Source organism: Alosa alosa, chromosome 10 (assembly GCF_017589495.1).
Source record: "Alosa alosa isolate M-15738 ecotype Scorff River chromosome 10, AALO_Geno_1.1, whole genome shotgun sequence".
In the NCBI taxonomy this organism is placed as follows: domain Eukaryota; kingdom Metazoa; phylum Chordata; class Actinopteri; order Clupeiformes; family Clupeidae; genus Alosa; species Alosa alosa.
Window position 1 is genome coordinate 14234062 of NC_063198.1, and position 17393 is coordinate 14251454.

Here is a 17393-nt window from a genome sequence, read left to right on the forward strand (position 1 = left end):
TGCATTCGGAGGGTGTCATAATGATCCTACACTTTTAATTTCGTGCAGTTTTGACCTTGTCAGCCAGAGATATTGTGATGAAAACACCTAATTTTTGCTTTTTCATTTTTAACTAGGTGGCGCTATACATGAAATAAGTGGTAATGGGATGGGTTAACATGCCCCTTAAGACCAACATACAAAAAAGGTGGACCTCCTAGGCCCCTACGGTTCTCAAGATATTCACAGAAAACTGTCTCCGGCCACCTACAGGCCAGTTGGTGTATAGTAACATAAATTAATTTATTGTGTGGCCCCCCATGAACGGAATTCCACAAAACTTGGCGTGCATACAGAGGGTGTCATAATGATCCTACACTTCCAATTTCGTGCAGTTTTGACTATGTTAGGTCACAGATACCTTCAATTACAACACCTCATTTTTACTTTTTGTGTTTTAACTAGGTGGCGCTATACATGAAATGAGTGGTTATGGAATGGGTTGACATGGCCCCTTGAGATCAACATACAAAAAAAAAGATGGTCCTCCTAAACCCTACGGTTTTCGAGATATTCACAGAAAACTGTGTCGCCCTACCCTCCTTTCGGGGTCCAGTCCAGCGGGGGTTACAGATCAAAACGAAAAACGATGGTTCCATGCTATCCATGTGGGGTTACATGCCCACCAAGTTTCGTGTACCCCGGTCTTTCAGTGTCCCGGGAATCATTGACGGAAATTTGGGCATGCGAAAAAGAAAAAAAAGAAAAAGAAAAAAAAAATCTGACTAAACCTATATGACCGCCGCTTCGCTGCGCGGCGGTCATAATAATCATGTGGGGATATCTATTAATTATTATTTTAGTTTATTCACCTGTAAGATATCCCTCTATAGACAGACAATGGACATAAAGAGGCTGATAAAACACAAAAAGATACCCAAAATGCAATGCTATCACATATTGTCTAATTGTAGGGTGGTGTATCGTGTCAAAAATCACTATGAGACTTATTCCCCTTGAATGGTACCGATTGACCAAAATTAGGGGGTCTGGCTCAAGGACTAAATCCTTGATTGTCACACGACACAATCTTTGATTGCACCGCTTTGTTACAGTAGTGAGTCTGCATGTGACTACAGGGCGGTGGAGTGTTGGACTTCCCCTAGTTTGTACTCTGCTTGGCCAGTCCTATCCTGATTGCGGAAGTTGAGCCGGTTAAATTCACTGGCAATGACAGGGAGGGTCTTGCCTTTGGTCTCAGGCAAAAACAGGCCAATGTAGAGCGCCGTGAGGACACAGACGGCACAGAACGGAACGAAGCAGAACTGGCCTAGTCCATTCTGAAGACATAAACACACAGTTAACACGACAGAGTGCCTAGGATGGAACAGAATACAGAGAGGTTTGAATTATATTCCTTTGTGAAATGATGTGCATTTGTGTAGTTATCAGTGCTTATGCTCCCTAATAATCGCTGTTCTCCACATTTTTAGAAATGTATGAAGGATTGATAATATTTTTCTCCTGTAATTTTTGCTGGATTGACAAAATCATGACATTAAACTGTCTTTGTCACACATCCTTTTGTGAGACACAGCAAGTCACGTAACACTTTTCCAGACCTAGAATGTTCATAAATCACTCCACCTTTGAAAGTTAAGTCTGACTGAGTAGTTATAATGTGTTCTTTATACTAAAAATGGTGAAAACACTGTGTAGAAACTCAGGAATGATCTCATTCTAATAGTTGACAACAGAGCTTCCACATGAATATCCAATCTGATTCAGGTCAACAGCTCTTACCACAATGAAGGGGAAAATCATCCCCACAATGAACAGGTTCAGCCACATGAGGGAGCCAGCAATCATGTAGGCAGCCGGCCGAGCTGTCTGGTTAAAAATTTCTGTGGGCAGCACTCCTGTTACACCAGCTGAATGGGAGACATGCAAGAGAAACGCGCACACACACACACACACACACACACACACACACACACACACAAACAAAAACACAAACACACACACTAATGAAATATAAAACTTAGTTTAAAACTGGAAACCCAAAGAAACAAATGAATATACATTTGCCTATTTTAGATGCAGAAGAAAAAACTCTTACCTGGTCCCATTCCAAAGCTGAGTATATACGTAAAGATGCAGGCCATGCTGAGGTAAGGCATCCAAGTCACTTTATGCTGTCAGAAACAGTGGGAAATTACAATGGCAAACAACACTGTCTTTGATGCGGAGAACTATGAAAACTCCATTGTCACATAAGAAAAATATTTACTGTGTTAAATGACTGTAAATGTGTTAATATGTACTGATGAGTACATATTCCATCTTGTTAGTCTTGAAACACATGGCCTATGCAACACTGGTGCTTGCATTACGATCATGACTTGAACTATCAGTATTCCATGTGTCGAAACTGAGGCAGAAAATGGTCAGCGCCACCCTCCCCACCCTGGTTGACATGTACAGTACAACTCTAGATGTCTCAGCAGAGTGAGAAACATCATCACAGACATTTCACACCAATGCCACCATCTGTTTGACCTGGTGCCCCCAGGAAGGCGCTACAGGTGCATCAAGGTGGAGAGTGAGGGAGAGTGAGTTCTGTCCATGCCCTTTAAATTGGAGTGTACCTGAATGCACTGTTTGATTGAGTTAACACTTGAACACATGTGGTTGCATGTTCTCATTGTTCATGTCGGTGCCTAGTGCACTGCTGTTATCACAGCTCACTGGTGTTGCTAGCCTCAGACAGCTCCTGTGGGACTTAACATCGCTAGTCATCAGATGCTGCATTTCACTGGATGGACTTGGTGGTTACTTGCACTGTCTCTGAAGTGCTATGGTACTTAATATGGAGCTGATAAACAATAAAACAGATTGAAGCCATTTACATGTCACATTACAGATATGCACTTTACTGTAAAATGCAAAGCTTTTCATTTCATTGGACTTGTCCAATGACAAATAAATTCTGATTCTAATTCTGTCAATGTGTCTACGTGTCTGTCAAAATCTCATGGGAAAATGATTCATGTAAGTATAAGCCTTACACAGAGGGACCAAGTTGTAGGAAAGCAGATGTCTGGATACACAGGCTCACAGATTTGTTAAATATGCTGACTGAAGTCAAGCTGGTGTATGGTGAGCGTTCTGGCGCATTTTGGCTGCCATGCATCACCCAGGTGGGTGCTACACATTGGTGGTAGTTGGTGAGGTTCCCCCTTCACTTTGAAGCGCCTTGGGTGTCTTGAAAAGCGCTATATAAATGCAATGTGTTGTTGTTGAACTGTTAATTCAAATTCAATTAAAAGAACTCCATCAAAGGTCAAAATCCCTGTGCACAGCTCTTCTTGCTCCAGGTGCTGATGGTGTGCAGTATAACTATTGAAAAGTCAAAAGAGTAGTATACATCGCACACTGGATTTTGATGACTTTATTTGGCGTGAACAACACGTTTCGCAAGTTGCTTCATCAGGTTCACGTTCACAGTCAATCTGACACCCGCAGGTGAAATAGGTGGTAACATCATCACATGACCACACCAGACCCAGTGAAAGTACTCCACTAACAAACCAGAAATTGCAATCAATATCATCAATTCAATATCCTGCATATTTTAGCTTGCATATAGGCCTACATATACACAATCTATGTCATTTATGATAGATGTCATTTATGATGATGTTACCACCTATTTCACCTGCGGGTGTCAGATTGACTGTGAACGTGAACCTGATGAAGCAACTTGCGAAACGCGTTGTTCACGCCAAATAAAGTTAGCAAAATATACCCTCCAGTGTGCGATGTATACTACTCTTTTGACTTTTCAATTAAAAGAACATTCCGAAAACTACAGCATTTCATCTCAGAATAACAAGGAAACAAAGAAGAAATACTTCCCCTCAAGCTCATTTCAAATATTCATGATTTGGACTGACAAATTGTTAGTCTTATCCAGTGTAGTGTTCCAGTGTATTCAGTGTGTAGTGTAGAGTGGTCAGGTATCACCTGTGGACAGGAGAGGGTGTACCTGCAGTGTCGTTGGTTAATAATGCATACCTCAAACGACAGAGCCACAGTGAACACCACAGCCCAGCATGCCATCAGGACGTAACCTCCCATCAGTAGCAAGCGCCGGCCCTGTCGCTCAATCAGTAGGCTCTGTTAATCACAGGCATTTACATTTACATTTACATTTATTTGTTTACATTGCAGGACAAGACCAGGCACATTCAACACGCACAGGCTTTACGCGTTTATCTTGCATTACATTTACATTGAATTATTTAAGACTAATCCAAAGACTTTATCCAAAACAAGGGCCATTCTCCTCAGAGCAACTCAGGGTTAAGTGCCTTGCTCTAGGGCAGGGGTTTTCAACCTGTGGTCTGCGGCCCACTTGTGGTCCGTGAGGACTTTGCTAGTGGCCCGTGACCATGGATTCAGTAATGTAGTTTCAATGTAGGAATCAGTATTTTCATTCAGAGGTGGTCCTGGGGTTGCGTAATTAGTCAGAATGGTGGTCCCTGGTTCACACTCAGTTGAAAACCCCTGCTCTAGGGCACAACAGTGGAAGGGAAATGAACCTGTGGTATAATTTCTTATATAAGTTTCTCATTTAATAAAATATTAAACCATGTATATGTGCTATGATAATATAGTTCCCTTCCTCTTTCTTAGTAGTATTGCCCCTGAAGCCTCCATCTGTGGAAATTTCCAGAGAGTGAGAAGAATGTTTGTTGTAGGGTGTCTGATGGTCCTGACCCCAGGGGCACAAACATGGCCAAGGAGTGGGGAGGCTAATGCAGGTTAATACTAACTGGTTGGATGAATCATTGTTAGGGTGGCATCTCCTGATTTATGTGTGTGTGTGTGTTAAGGATATAAGAAGTGACTTCAAATACTGAGATTTGGGCTTGTTACTTGACATTTCGTGTGGGTAACACGTCCCCGGTGACGTGAATTAAGCTGCAATATCACACCTAAATTGTCTTGGATTATTTTGACCACAACCCCATAATTTTTCAGGCTACTGCATGCTAGCCCAGCTCCTTAGCCCCTACTACCACCCTCATCTTCCATCTCTACCTTATATAAATATTTTAGAATATTTATTATAAAAGCACTATTACCTTTTGGAAAGCACAGGCTTTACACATTCATCTTCAATCTTTACCTTACTCCTATCATATTTTGTCTTCTATCATAATCCTATTATCATCACAATTCTTTCTGCCAAAAAGCAGTGATAAATATCTCTTATAAAACATTTAATGACAGATCCAGAGTTCACAGCTCAAATAACTCATTTTCTAACAGCCAACCAGCATACATTTTTGCAAGCCTTTGCTAACAGAGGTGAAAGGTCATTTTACAGTTTGTGTAATCCGGATAAGTCCCATATACTTACAGATATTATACAGGCAGTGAATTCACACGTGCCCGTGCCAATGGTAATATACTGGATGGCATTGGGATCTATGCCAGCTTCCTGAAATACGTAGTAGGCGTAGAAATAGATCTGTACAAGGAGACATAGAGAGGGAGATGTAGAAATAGATCTGTACAAGGAGATATATAGAGATAGAGAGAGAGATTTCAGTGATATTTTAAAGAAACAAACACATTCACTAACTAAAACAAAAAGGGTTTATTTTTGACAAAAAAAAAAACAAATACGTTCCTTGTTTCTTGTTTGTGTCTACTGTATATCAACCACGATTTGCTTGGTTATTATATTCACACTAAATATGTTATCAATTACTATGAAGTGGTATTCTCCAAAATCTTTCCCTCCTGTATTATTAAAGGCACATATCAAATTCTCAGGTCTATTGCAAACACAGAAATAGGAGCCACAAAGTCCACTGGATCACTGACTACAGCGTGGTAAGTGGAAACATCACCTTGTTCGATAACTAGATGTACCACAGAGCGGTACAAAATATGACCGCTGCCCAGTCCTGCACATTCTCTCTGCAAAAATAAATCACACTTAATCTGTCTCCATCTCCTACTCCATCTCCTACTTTTGTGTATGTAAATGAGTGTGTGCATAGTGTGTTTGTTTTTGTGTATATGTGTGCTTCTATGTGTGTGTGTGTGTGTGTGTGTGGGGAAGTCGCTTGAGCGTGTGTGTGTAGGGGGGGTAATGCTGTGTGTGTGTGTGTCTTTATGTGTGTGTGTGTGTCTGTGTGCCTGCTTGCCTGCATGTGTGTGTGTTTTTATGTGTGTGTGTGTGTGTGTGTTTATGTGTGATGTGTGTGTGTTTATGTGTGTGTGTGTGTGCATGCATGCGTGTGTGTGTACAGTATGTGGATGAGTGTGTGTGTGTAGCTGATATGCCCCCCCATGAACAGAATTCTATGAAACTTGGCATGCATTTAAAGGGTGTCATGATGGTCCTACACTTAAATATTTTGTGCCGTTTTGAACCTCTCAGCCTGCAAGTACAATACCTTGTTTTTCCACATAAACCATCTACAGGCCGATTGGTGTACAGTCACTAAATTTACATTTATATTCAAAAAGTTGGTCATCCTAGGCCCAACGGTTCTCAAGATATTCACAGAAAACTGTGTCCGGCCTACCCTCCTTTCGGCAGCCCAGTGTGGCGGGTGGGAACAGATCAAAGTGAAAAGCAATGGTTCTGTGTGATCCTTGTGGGGCTATGGGGCTACATGCCCACTAAGTTTCATGCAGCCCTGTCTTTTGGTGTACCGGGGAATCGTTGACTGAAATTCACTGAAGAAGAAAAACCTCTGACTAAATCTATAGCTTCGCTAGCGCGGCAGTCATAATAAGGTACTGTATTAAAGAAGCAGTCCACGATTTTGGTGCAAGGATGATCTCACAGTCAATTAAAATACACCCCTCCCTTCCATGCTCCATGCTCCTGGACGTGCTGATTGGATGGAATTGTTTAGGGCTCCGCCCGAGCCACCATGTTTGATTCTCATTTGGCTTATTCGACTTCATGCAGCCCTGCGCAGATCTGGCTGAATGTGATGCATGCGGGCCCTAACACAACGCCTGTTTGCACTGTGCAGAAGTCACAGTCAAATGAACCTATTCACAGGGGAGATGTTGCGAACATTTGCAAACAGTTTTCTGTTTGCCTTGAGTTTTCCAAAAATGTTTGTGAATGCTCAAAAACAGTTTAAGGGGGTAGTTTTCTGCTGGACGGATGGCTACTATTGAAATGGAATGTTTACACAAAATCACTCAAATGTATCTGCTCAGAGAAAACATGTTTGACACAAAGGTTTGCCTCTGTTCAAGGAATTTTAATGCATCTCTTTTAAAGCTGCAGTTGGCAAGTTTGACAGATTGAGGGGACTTAGCCAAAAATGTTCACAACTCTCATGCCCCTCCCCCACTACCACCGAGCACCCTGTGATTGAGTTTGTGCTCGTCAGTGCACACCAGACTGCACCAGACTGTGATTGACAGTCAGATCTCACACAGCCCTGCTCTGATGGGACCAGAAGAACCGGGAGTTGTGGATTTTTGCAAAACAAATAACAGGCTCTAAGTGGAGGTAGAAGTGCAGGTTTTTTTCTAAAACCGGCTGATTTATGTTGTTCTGTCGGAGCATAGTGTCGGTTTCAGAGAATATGATCAAAAAAATCTTGCCAACTGCAGCTTTAAGAGCACATGCATTGAATAGACAGCTGGAGGACCATGTGGAGCAACTTTGCAAAACACAAAAAGTGTACTAGATTAGAATCACTGACTGAGCCTTCATGTCAGTACGAGTGTGCATACTGACCGAGTCATTACCACAGAGCTGCATAGCACTGCTGATGATAGCCACGGAGATGACCTGCCAGCGGACCGAACGGTCCGAGAAGAGCTCCCACATTCGCCGCGGACGCACACCCTCCGCCTCGGCCTGCTCCTGAAGCATCTCCTCAATCTCGACGGGCGTTACCTCACAGCCCCTGAGACGCCTCAGCGCTAAGGAGGCCGCATAGAGAGACATCAGGTCATGAGCTAATAACACCATTTCTTAGCATTACGGGTGTACTGGGCAACCAAGCATGACTTGGGAGAACACAATGCGAGCATTGTTTTGTGATAATGGTGGACACTGTAATACCTCAGACTGTGGGTTTCCTCTGAACTATTGGGGAGGGAGATAAAACTAAGGTGATTGGCCTATTTGGAATTCAATATCATGGCAGAATGACAGGTTAAAGAATTAGAACATAAAACCCTAATGGGGAGATGTTTGATCCATGTGAAGCATTGTTGAGTTTGCCTCGCCCTGCTCGAAATGTCCTACCTGCGAAGCAGGCTTCCTTGTCCCCACGGTCTATGAGGAGGTAACGGGGGCTCTCAGGGAACCAGGGCAATGTGAGCAACTGTATGAACCCAGGGACCGCATTACTAGCTAGCAGGTACTGCCAGTATGGCTCGCTGCCCAAGATCTCCCTGTACAAAGACCAAAGCACCCCAAACATAGCACACCAGATTATCCCAAAAGCACTCAAGAATGAAGAAAAAAATTCAAGCAAAAGAGAGTAAATACATGAATGCTCTTACACTACTTTAACCTAGAGTCTTTCTCAATTTACATCGTTTTAGAGGACATGACTTTTAGCTAGCAGGTGCCTTGGTCTTACCTGAGACCAACAATCTGTCCTAATACCACTCCAAAGGCTGTGAAGACAGCAGAGGACAGTGATACTGCTCCTCTGAGATGTTTTGGGGCACTCTCACCAAAATACATGGGCTGAACATTCATGCTGATCCCTGCAAAAGGAAAAACGGAAGAGGCCAGTCATTACTTTCAATTAGATGACCGACTAATCTTATGGTCTTAGATGTCAACTAAGGCGATTAAGCTCAAATATGGGAGTCTTTTTGGTCAGCCATTAAGGGTGAATGTGAACGTGCCTGCATTAATTCCCACAAGGATTCTGGAGAGGATGATCATCTCAAAAGATTTTGCTGCTCTACTCGTAAGACCTAAGAGTGAACTCAGCATAAGGAAGATATTGCTCAGCAACATTGTCTTCTTCCTACAACAGGATTATAAACCAAATAACATACATTTTAACAAAAAAATTATGTGTCTCAAGGACTCAATTTACAATTCATTCTACATTTTGCAATTCCACCAAATAACTGACAGGCAACCCTCTTCAGAACACAGGCAAATATTATCTTCTTCTATTATCTCCTTCTCAACTTCTTGATAACAGGAAGCACCAGTAGCCTACCTCCCGAACCGTATTGACATGGGTCCAGCAATCAGTGCACCTGTCAGTCCTCCGAGTGAAAAAATGGACACAATGAATGTCCAGATCAGAGTGACCTCATACAACTCCAATTCCATGCCCCATCGTTCCAAAAACGTTTCATTGATGAAAGTCTGAATATACTGCAGAAGGAAACAGGATTGGAGCCAGGAGCCATTGATTGCCATGGATATACAAAGCCAACAAATTCAGTTATGTATGAAACCAGCACACATTAAAATGCATTTAAAGACACAAAGAAATACATACAACCAATAGACGTAATACAGAAGAATGCCCCTTACAGTGGTTGGTGCATTCATAATAGCAAGATTATAACCATATTGTAGTGTTCCCCCTATGGCTGTGCAAGTCACCATCAAAGCCAGTGTCCTGGAATTACCCTGAAAAATACATAAAAAATACTTGTCATGTCGGTTAAATGAGTGCAAAAGGCTATTGACCAAAGTGAAACCATCTGCATTCGAGACTATCTGCATTCGAGCATCTGCATTCTGAGCCATATCCAGATGACCTTATAGGACAGAGGTGGGCAAACTAATTCCCGCGAACCACATTGTGGTCCGTTATGCAGTTTAATCTGGTCCGGCAACCATTTACAAATTAGGTCTAAAATTAAGGTAACAAACTGGTATTGATGTCTTATTATCGTTTGTCAATTAATAATAGCCCAAGGGTTATCAGAAGGGTTTTCACGAAGGGTTATTACGCAACAGTTGGTTGTCTGATGAATTGCATAAGACATGTAGGGTTAGTGAACTGGCTGATAGAATACCACACATTCCTCTGTGATCATTATGGAAAAGTGCCTGAATGTCACGATGTTTGTATTTACAGTGATATCTATATCTTGCCTTGTAGCTAGACGGAGAAAGCAACCACTGTTGACCACAGCAAAGTCACCTCTTTGCAAAACCTTTTCTTTTTCTTAGTTTAATAGTTACTTGATTCTAACCTTTTAATGGAGCATTGCAAGACCTGTTTACTTAGAGCTACATTCAATGATAGACATGATCAATTCACATTCAACATACGGTGCGTAATAACTCCACAGTAAATTCTGGGGTTTAAACTTATTATCCCATGGGACAAGATTAGTACAGCAACCTGCTAATGCAGTTCTTGTGACCAGAAAATGCTCATATGGCCCAACTTTCTGTAAACCTGACTTATGCAGATCAAGTTGTAGCCTACAATACACGGTGCGTGAAATAATGCTGCGTCATAAAACGTAAATTAAACTAGAATTACCTTGTTCTGAGGATCAGCTTTCATCCTGGCTCACGGTTGCTAATGTCGTAGTGCTATCAATGTATCACAGGCATATCTCTCAGACTCAGTGCAGTCGCTTTAGTAAAGTGATCATAGTGTCAGAGGGTGAACGTTTTTGCAAGCATCTGTAGAGTGCGCCCAATTTGCATGGATTCACGTGAGTCGTCTTTGCAGCCTGGCAACACATTTTGACACCCTGTAACTACACGTGTGTAGGCCTATGAATGCGTGTATGAATATATTATGTTAACTTATTACAACGTCCTCTCTAACTGCCCTTACGGATTAACCATGTTTTTACTATTTAATGTATTTTTTTAATAACCAAACCATGGTTTATGACTATGCTTTTTATCATGATTTCACTACGGTTAAACTCTAGTATAACCAGTTACCATGAAGGTAAACCATGGTATAGCAAAAATAAGATTGTTCTACCGCACACTGTTGACTTTTTACTCGGTTTTATTCAACCTGATATGCGAAACGCGTTGTTCGCTCTAAATAAAACCGAGTAAAAAGTCAACAGTGTGCAGTAGAACATCTTATTTTTGCTATTTAAGTGTTCCTGCAATCTACCTGCACCTAACCAGGCTGTGCGTGGATCTTGGTTTCATTTGGAATATTTAACTGTAAACCATGGTATACCACAGCCACTGTGAAGTGCTATGGATAAACCACAGTAGTACCATGGTTAGGGGCATAGTAATCGTATATCACCATGATTTACCATAGTAAAACCATGGAAACTGTACAACCCGAATCCTGCAAAGTTGGGACGTTTTGTAAAATGTGAATCAAAAAAGAATGTTATGATTTACAAATCATGTCAACCCTATATTTAACTGAGAACAGTTCAAAGACAACATAAACTGTTTAAGGAGATACATGTAATTGGTTTTGTTTTGAAAAAAAGAAATATGTTCTTTTTTAATTTAATGCCAGCAACACCTCTCAACAAAGTTAGGACAGGGGTATTTTACCACTGTGTTGCTTCACCTCTTCATTTAGCAACATTATGTAAATGTTTAGGAACTGAGGAGACCAGTTGCTAAAGTTTTGAGAATGAAATGTGGTTCCATTCCTGCCTGATATACGATTTTAGCTGCTCAACAGTCTGGGGTCTTCTTAATTATGCTTTTCATTCCATGATGCACCCAATTAGACAGGCCTGGACTGCAGACAGGTCATTTTAGCACCTCTTCCTCTATGGAGAAATACTGTTTAAATATGTGCAGAATTAATGTTGACATTGTTTTTGTAAATTATTCAAGGTATTCCCTTAAAAATATATTGTATGTTTCTCAAACCTTGTGTACATCATTCAGAATTGATTGTACCTTGTCAGATGTGCAAAATGCACCTCCACACCATCATGGATGCTGTTTTGAATCGACCATAACAAGTTGGATATGTTGGCTTAATAGGCTCTCTCTTTAGCCCAGAGGAGTTCATGATTTCCAAAAATAATTCAAAATGTGATTGGTCTAACCACAGGGCCCTTTCCAACTTTACCTCAGTCCATTTTAGATGATGAATTTCTGTATCATATCTAAATAGATTTCTTCTTTGCATGGTAGAGTTTACAATAGTACTTGTGAATGGAACTTTAAACTGTAGGCCTACTGTAGACAATGGTTATCAATGTTTTCTTGATCAATGATTTTCTTAACAGAAAATGGTCTGGTTTTAAGTATAAGTATACTGTATACAGTATACTCTTTTGATCCCGTGAGGGAAATTAATGCCATCCAAAAGAGCTCAGCCACCCAATATTTTTTTTCAGCCCTGTCCCTTGTTTGTATGAGGAAATCCTCAAATCCTCTCCAATTGTATGATAAGAAACATCATTCTTATATTGTTTCATTTGCCCACACAGGTTTACACAGAGTGATGAATACTCCACATCTCTGGGATGCTCTTTTTTATATCCAGTCATGGTTCCAGTTCACCTAATGAGTTGTGAAATGTTCCTCCTTTTGTTGTCTTCATCATTACACCAATTTTCCAGCATTTTGTTGCCCCCATTCTAACTTTTTTGAGACATGTTGCTGGCATGAAATTCAAAATGTGCTTATATTTTCCATGAAATAGTCCAAGTTCTCTCCAACAGTTGATATCATGTTGTCTTTGAAATATTCTCAATTAAATAGGGCAAAATCTGCTCCATCAAGGAATTAAACCTGGATAACTCTGGAGCTGTGTACATCAAATGAACCAAATCACCTTATGAAAGTACCCAGTGCGGTATAGTCTTGCATTTGTGTACCTTATTTTCTATTTTGTTTTTCTTCCAAATCAATAACCTTGGCTGACTTATAAACGCTGTTCATGTCTGTGAAGAGTTTATGTTTTCTCAACCACTAATGCCCTTGTGTCAGTGTTTGAGGAGCACACTGGCAGTATGCAATAGATCTACACATTTAATGAAATTAGGAGAGCAGAGATTTGGCAAAGCAGTTATTACTTCCGATTTTTTTTTTATGTTTGTTTGATATGGACATAGCAATTACATTGGACAAACCAGATGCATTGTTTGAGTGTTTTAGCACAGGTGCTAATTCTCAACACTTGTCCATAGGCGGCTTTTGGCCGAACTAATTGACATTGTGCTACGAATACATTGAGGTTGGTACACAGTTGAACTCTGGTCTGATGATCTGGAATGGGGAAAAACTGAGATACCACTCAGCAAGCAATTAGCTAATGAAGTTTTATTATTATTTTATTATTAATCTTCATTACTATTGCTATGACCCAACCCCCACTTTGGTAAGCATTTGAATAGGGCAGAACTGCCATTATGATCTATTTCAATCAAGGGGTAGAAAGAAACATTATGCTATACTGTAAATTGTCTTCAACATTCTCTATTACAGACAAGAGACAAGTTACAGAATTCTGTTTTCGAGTTGAATTTGGGATATGGCACGTTTCTGATTCTATAGGTAACGCTTAATGCAGGTTATAATGTTATCAATGTTCATTAAAAAGATACATTCAATTGATATTAAGTACGGTAGGCATAAATGTACAGTTTAGGGAGTCACTCTTTATAATGGCCTATCCTTAACACTGGTAGGCATACAGTAGCTTAAAAAGGCTAGTCACATAGGCTAATAAAACTCTTTTTACAAATTATAACCTTCACTGACAACTATTTTCTCATTAAATGTTTTGTTAAACAGAATAAAAAAAATTCTGCACTGTGTTTGATATCACTTATTAAAACCATCTAAACAAAGAAAATCGAGATGGCTTTACCAAAGTGATTCTTCATTTTCACCCTCACTCTTCAGGTACTTCCTAACCAACTACACTCCACACTGCAAGTTATGCAAGAATATCTCAGACGTTTCCTTTGGTGTTAAACATGACAACAAAGCCATTCTGACGACACAGAATATCTCAGACGTATTTCCTTTGGTGTTAAACATTACAACAAAGCTATTCTGACGACACAGTATGCACTGAGGTAAAAATTCCAGTTACACATTTGTTGACACCCTGTGGAGCTGGAACGAGATGGGATTACTGCGGCACTCTGGGGAGTATTGATGCAGTGCAAGCTGATACATGAGAATGGAGCAGATTTATACACAAACTTCTCCTGTGAAAGTTGGACATGGTCTCATGAAATAACAGTATTTTTATTTCAGTTTCCAATTAAAATAAAAATGAGTAGTTGCTGAATTTGTAGCAGAATTTCAAGCACAAAAAAACATGTATGCTTAACATATTTCCATTAGACTTACTAACGTTACCCTCTCCTCTACCCTTTATCCTAAGATATAAATATTACAACCTGATGGGATATAATTTCTAATAGGCCACTGAACAAAAATAAACAGTAAATATAAACACGACACATTTGTTTTCATTCCCATTTTTCATTAATTGAAGTAAAATATATCAAATCTGTTCAACGCACACAAAAGGCTTATTTCTCTAACATGTGAACAAATTTGTTCAAATCCATGTCAGTGGGCACTACCTTTAATCCATCAAAAATCATAATTGCACAGATGTTCACCATAAAAGGCCATTCTAAAATGTGCAGAGTTATAACACAATGCCAGTGATGTTCTTTTGGGGGCGTGGGCCGTTGCCAAGCTGACAGCAGGAATGTCGGCATGTCAGATATGTTGCTCATTAACTGAATGTAAAGGTCAAGTGCTCACTAATGTTTTTTTTTTTACCAAATTATTGAATCTTATATCTTTTACTTAAGTCATGAAAAAAATCAATGTGTGTTTGTTCATTATTCTGTATTTATGAACGTAGTTGACATCATAGTGATGACCTTGGGGATAGCCCCTTTAATCCCCATTTCATGAGTTATCCACTGCAGTGCATTATAACCCCCCTCCTTGAATTAGTTGTTTGTAAAGAAGGATTTGCAAGAGACAGCCAATGTAATTCAAAGCTTAAAGACTAACTTTTGATTTTTTAAATATTGATATTCCTCAAATGATTCATTTTTTGCATCAGGGTTGGCAGGGTTTTGTTTTCAGTTGATTAGCACATATGCATATCATAAGAGTAAGACACAAAACTCCTCCATGTGCATCATCTTGTCATTAATTCAGATGTTACAGAGTTGCACAACCAATAGCAGTCACAAGATGGAGCCACAGTCATATGCAGCAATCTCATCTGAGGTGTTTTACTAGTGGTAAACCACAGCCAAGATAGCAGTTATACTCTTTGTGAATACTTTTTTACACCAATCAATGAGTCTGCCGAGTGGTCCATCATAGTGTGCTTACATGCCCTTATGCATTTTTACACAGGCGGCGCCCCTAATGCATCCACTAGCCATACTTATCCCATCCCAGCATGCCCCACACACTAGTGGTTTACCCATCTCTGACGTCCCTTTCTCAGGTGTAAGGGATTCCCAGGCTGATAATCCTTCCAACCAGGTGAAATATTTGCTCAATTAATCTGCCTCATGGTGGTGTGGGTTTATTGTGGGCCTATACTGTCACATATCACTGCTGTCTCTTATCTTACACCATTTCTCTTTAACTCTGACCTTTCCTCCAGTTAACTGGAAACCAGAAATGAAATCAAATATGTTGCAATGACTTCATCTTTATTTATGTCAAATAATCTAGATTGGATATTAACAACATCAACCTCAATGGCTACAATCTAGTTGTGCCATCTGAACTGACACACTTCACTCAAAGGGTAGCTGTTTCAGTATTACATTACACTGCATGAAAGAACATAACATACATGAAAACACACACACTTTGGGAAGTATTACATCTTCTACTAATAACATTTACATGATTTAATAACCAAATATAACCAATAACCAAAACATTATGAATATCCAGCAAAGCACAATGGGTAATGAACATTCAACACTTGTTGCTATAGACTTGTTGCTAAGGAATCAATATTAGGAAGTCCAGAAGATTCCTCAGCCGCTACAATATATATAAATGTAGGGACATTCATGTAATATTTAAATATTATATATTTAAATTTTATATTATTAATATTATATTATTATATATATATATATAAACGTTTTTTTGGGGGGGGATTTTTGCCTTTACTTGGATAGGATAGTGAAGTGTGACAGGAAGTAAGTGGGAGAGAGAGATGGGGTGGGATTGGAAGATGATCGCAGGTTGGATTTTTGGTCTCTTGGACCCGAGCATGGTATGGACACTGTAGCATATTGTGGGTGTTGATTTTTGAATATTGGAGGATGACTATCCCTCTCACTTCAGCCTATATCAACCCTTGTCTCTTACAACTTTTTTGTTAAATGACAGAAATCAAACTTTTCCAAATCATACCATGGTGATGTAGGCTATATCTTCTAATTTTCTGAATTAAATAAACTCTTTGTGATGATCTTGTACACACATGTCCTGGCATGCATTTTATGTGACACTGATGCAACACAACTTCCTTGGTGTGCTCCGTTTGGTCCTTGGTTAAAATATAATGTACATTGTTTTGGACAAAAGCATCTGCTGCTAACTTTAAATATAAACATAAACAAATGTGATTTCCTGAGCAATCACTGACTGCACCTTTAATGTTTTTAAGTGATTTATACCAAATTAGCTATAAGATTGTTTTTAACAATCTTAATTTTAGGCTAGTCCTAATGTCAAATTCTCTCATCTTCAATCCATAATGTTGAGACCCTAAGTATTATCCTGACCTCCGATGGAAGGAAGGGTGTCTTGTAATCAGATCTGTCTGTCTGTGTGCATCTTCTCACATATACTGGTCATATTTACTTCCGATTATTTCAGGTAAGCTGAAGGGTTAACCATATGTTGGCCCACGGGACATGATTATGTCTCCTGATCTGAGCCCTGGTATTTTCCTTCATTTCATTCAACACTGCAAGATGCAAATGATGGACACACCAAAACCAGTGGACATCAGCCGATTCTTTCCCCATGCCATCACTCTCATAAACAGCTGACCAGAACTATCAATGGCACATACAGAGTACACTTAAGCCACTTGGGCCCTGTGTCTCTCTTGTTGTCTCAACTCTTGTTGCACTATCACACTGCACTTAATGCACATTTTTCTGTCTTTTATACAGGGTGTATGTCTCTGTGTCCAATAAGCAAAGACAAATTCCTTGTGGGAGTTACATATAGGCAGCTACCTGGCCATTCTGTTTCTGGAGAGTCTATGGTTGCCTAGTTGCTCTTGCCCTTTAATGAAAGACACTTCTAATTGTGTTAGTAAACTAAACCCATGATAAGTTAAGGAAAGCCTGCAAGAGGGTATAGGACAATAAACAAAGTTGACTAGAAATAGGCCCTGTAGGCCTGCATTTAAACAAGATGTGCCACAATTGGACGTGTC

At 39.9% G+C, this 17393-nt stretch overlaps 1 protein-coding gene across 2 annotated transcripts; it reads right to left on the bottom strand.

The window, feature by feature from the left end:
* Window positions 1-869: 869 nt before the first annotated feature.
* Window positions 870-10591, bottom strand: LOC125302520 (solute carrier family 2, facilitated glucose transporter member 11-like). Of its 2 annotated transcripts, XM_048255740.1 has the most exons (12): window positions 10515-10591; window positions 9548-9646; window positions 9225-9385; window positions 8899-9023; window positions 8625-8754; window positions 8285-8433; window positions 7769-7956; window positions 5408-5518; window positions 4057-4158; window positions 2099-2174; window positions 1783-1910; window positions 870-1319 (listed from the first exon to the last, which is right to left on the bottom strand). In XM_048255740.1, exons 1-12 carry the CDS (start codon window positions 10536-10538, stop codon window positions 1113-1115), a joined length of 1500 nt encoding a protein of 499 aa, XP_048111697.1. In that variant the 5' UTR covers window positions 10539-10591; the 3' UTR covers window positions 870-1112. The 2 variants fall into 2 exon arrangements, with proteins under 2 accessions (XP_048111697.1, XP_048111696.1); XM_048255739.1 differs by lacking the exon at window positions 10515-10591 and having other exon boundaries at window positions 9548-9908.
* Window positions 10592-17393: the final 6802 nt, after the last annotated feature.

Coding starts and splice junctions, on each gene's coding strand:
- LOC125302520 (XM_048255739.1), bottom strand. CDS start 9,766: ATGGCTCAGAATGCAGATGCTCGAATGCAGATAGTCTCGAATGCAGAT. Junction 8,755..8,898: donor CCTTGTGGGAATTAATGCAG/GCACGTTCACAT, acceptor TTCCTTTTGCAG/GGATCAGCATGAATGTTCAG. Junction 4,159..5,407: donor TCACTGCCTGTATAATATCT/GTAAGTATATGG, acceptor TGTGATTAACAG/AGCCTACTGATTGAGCGACA.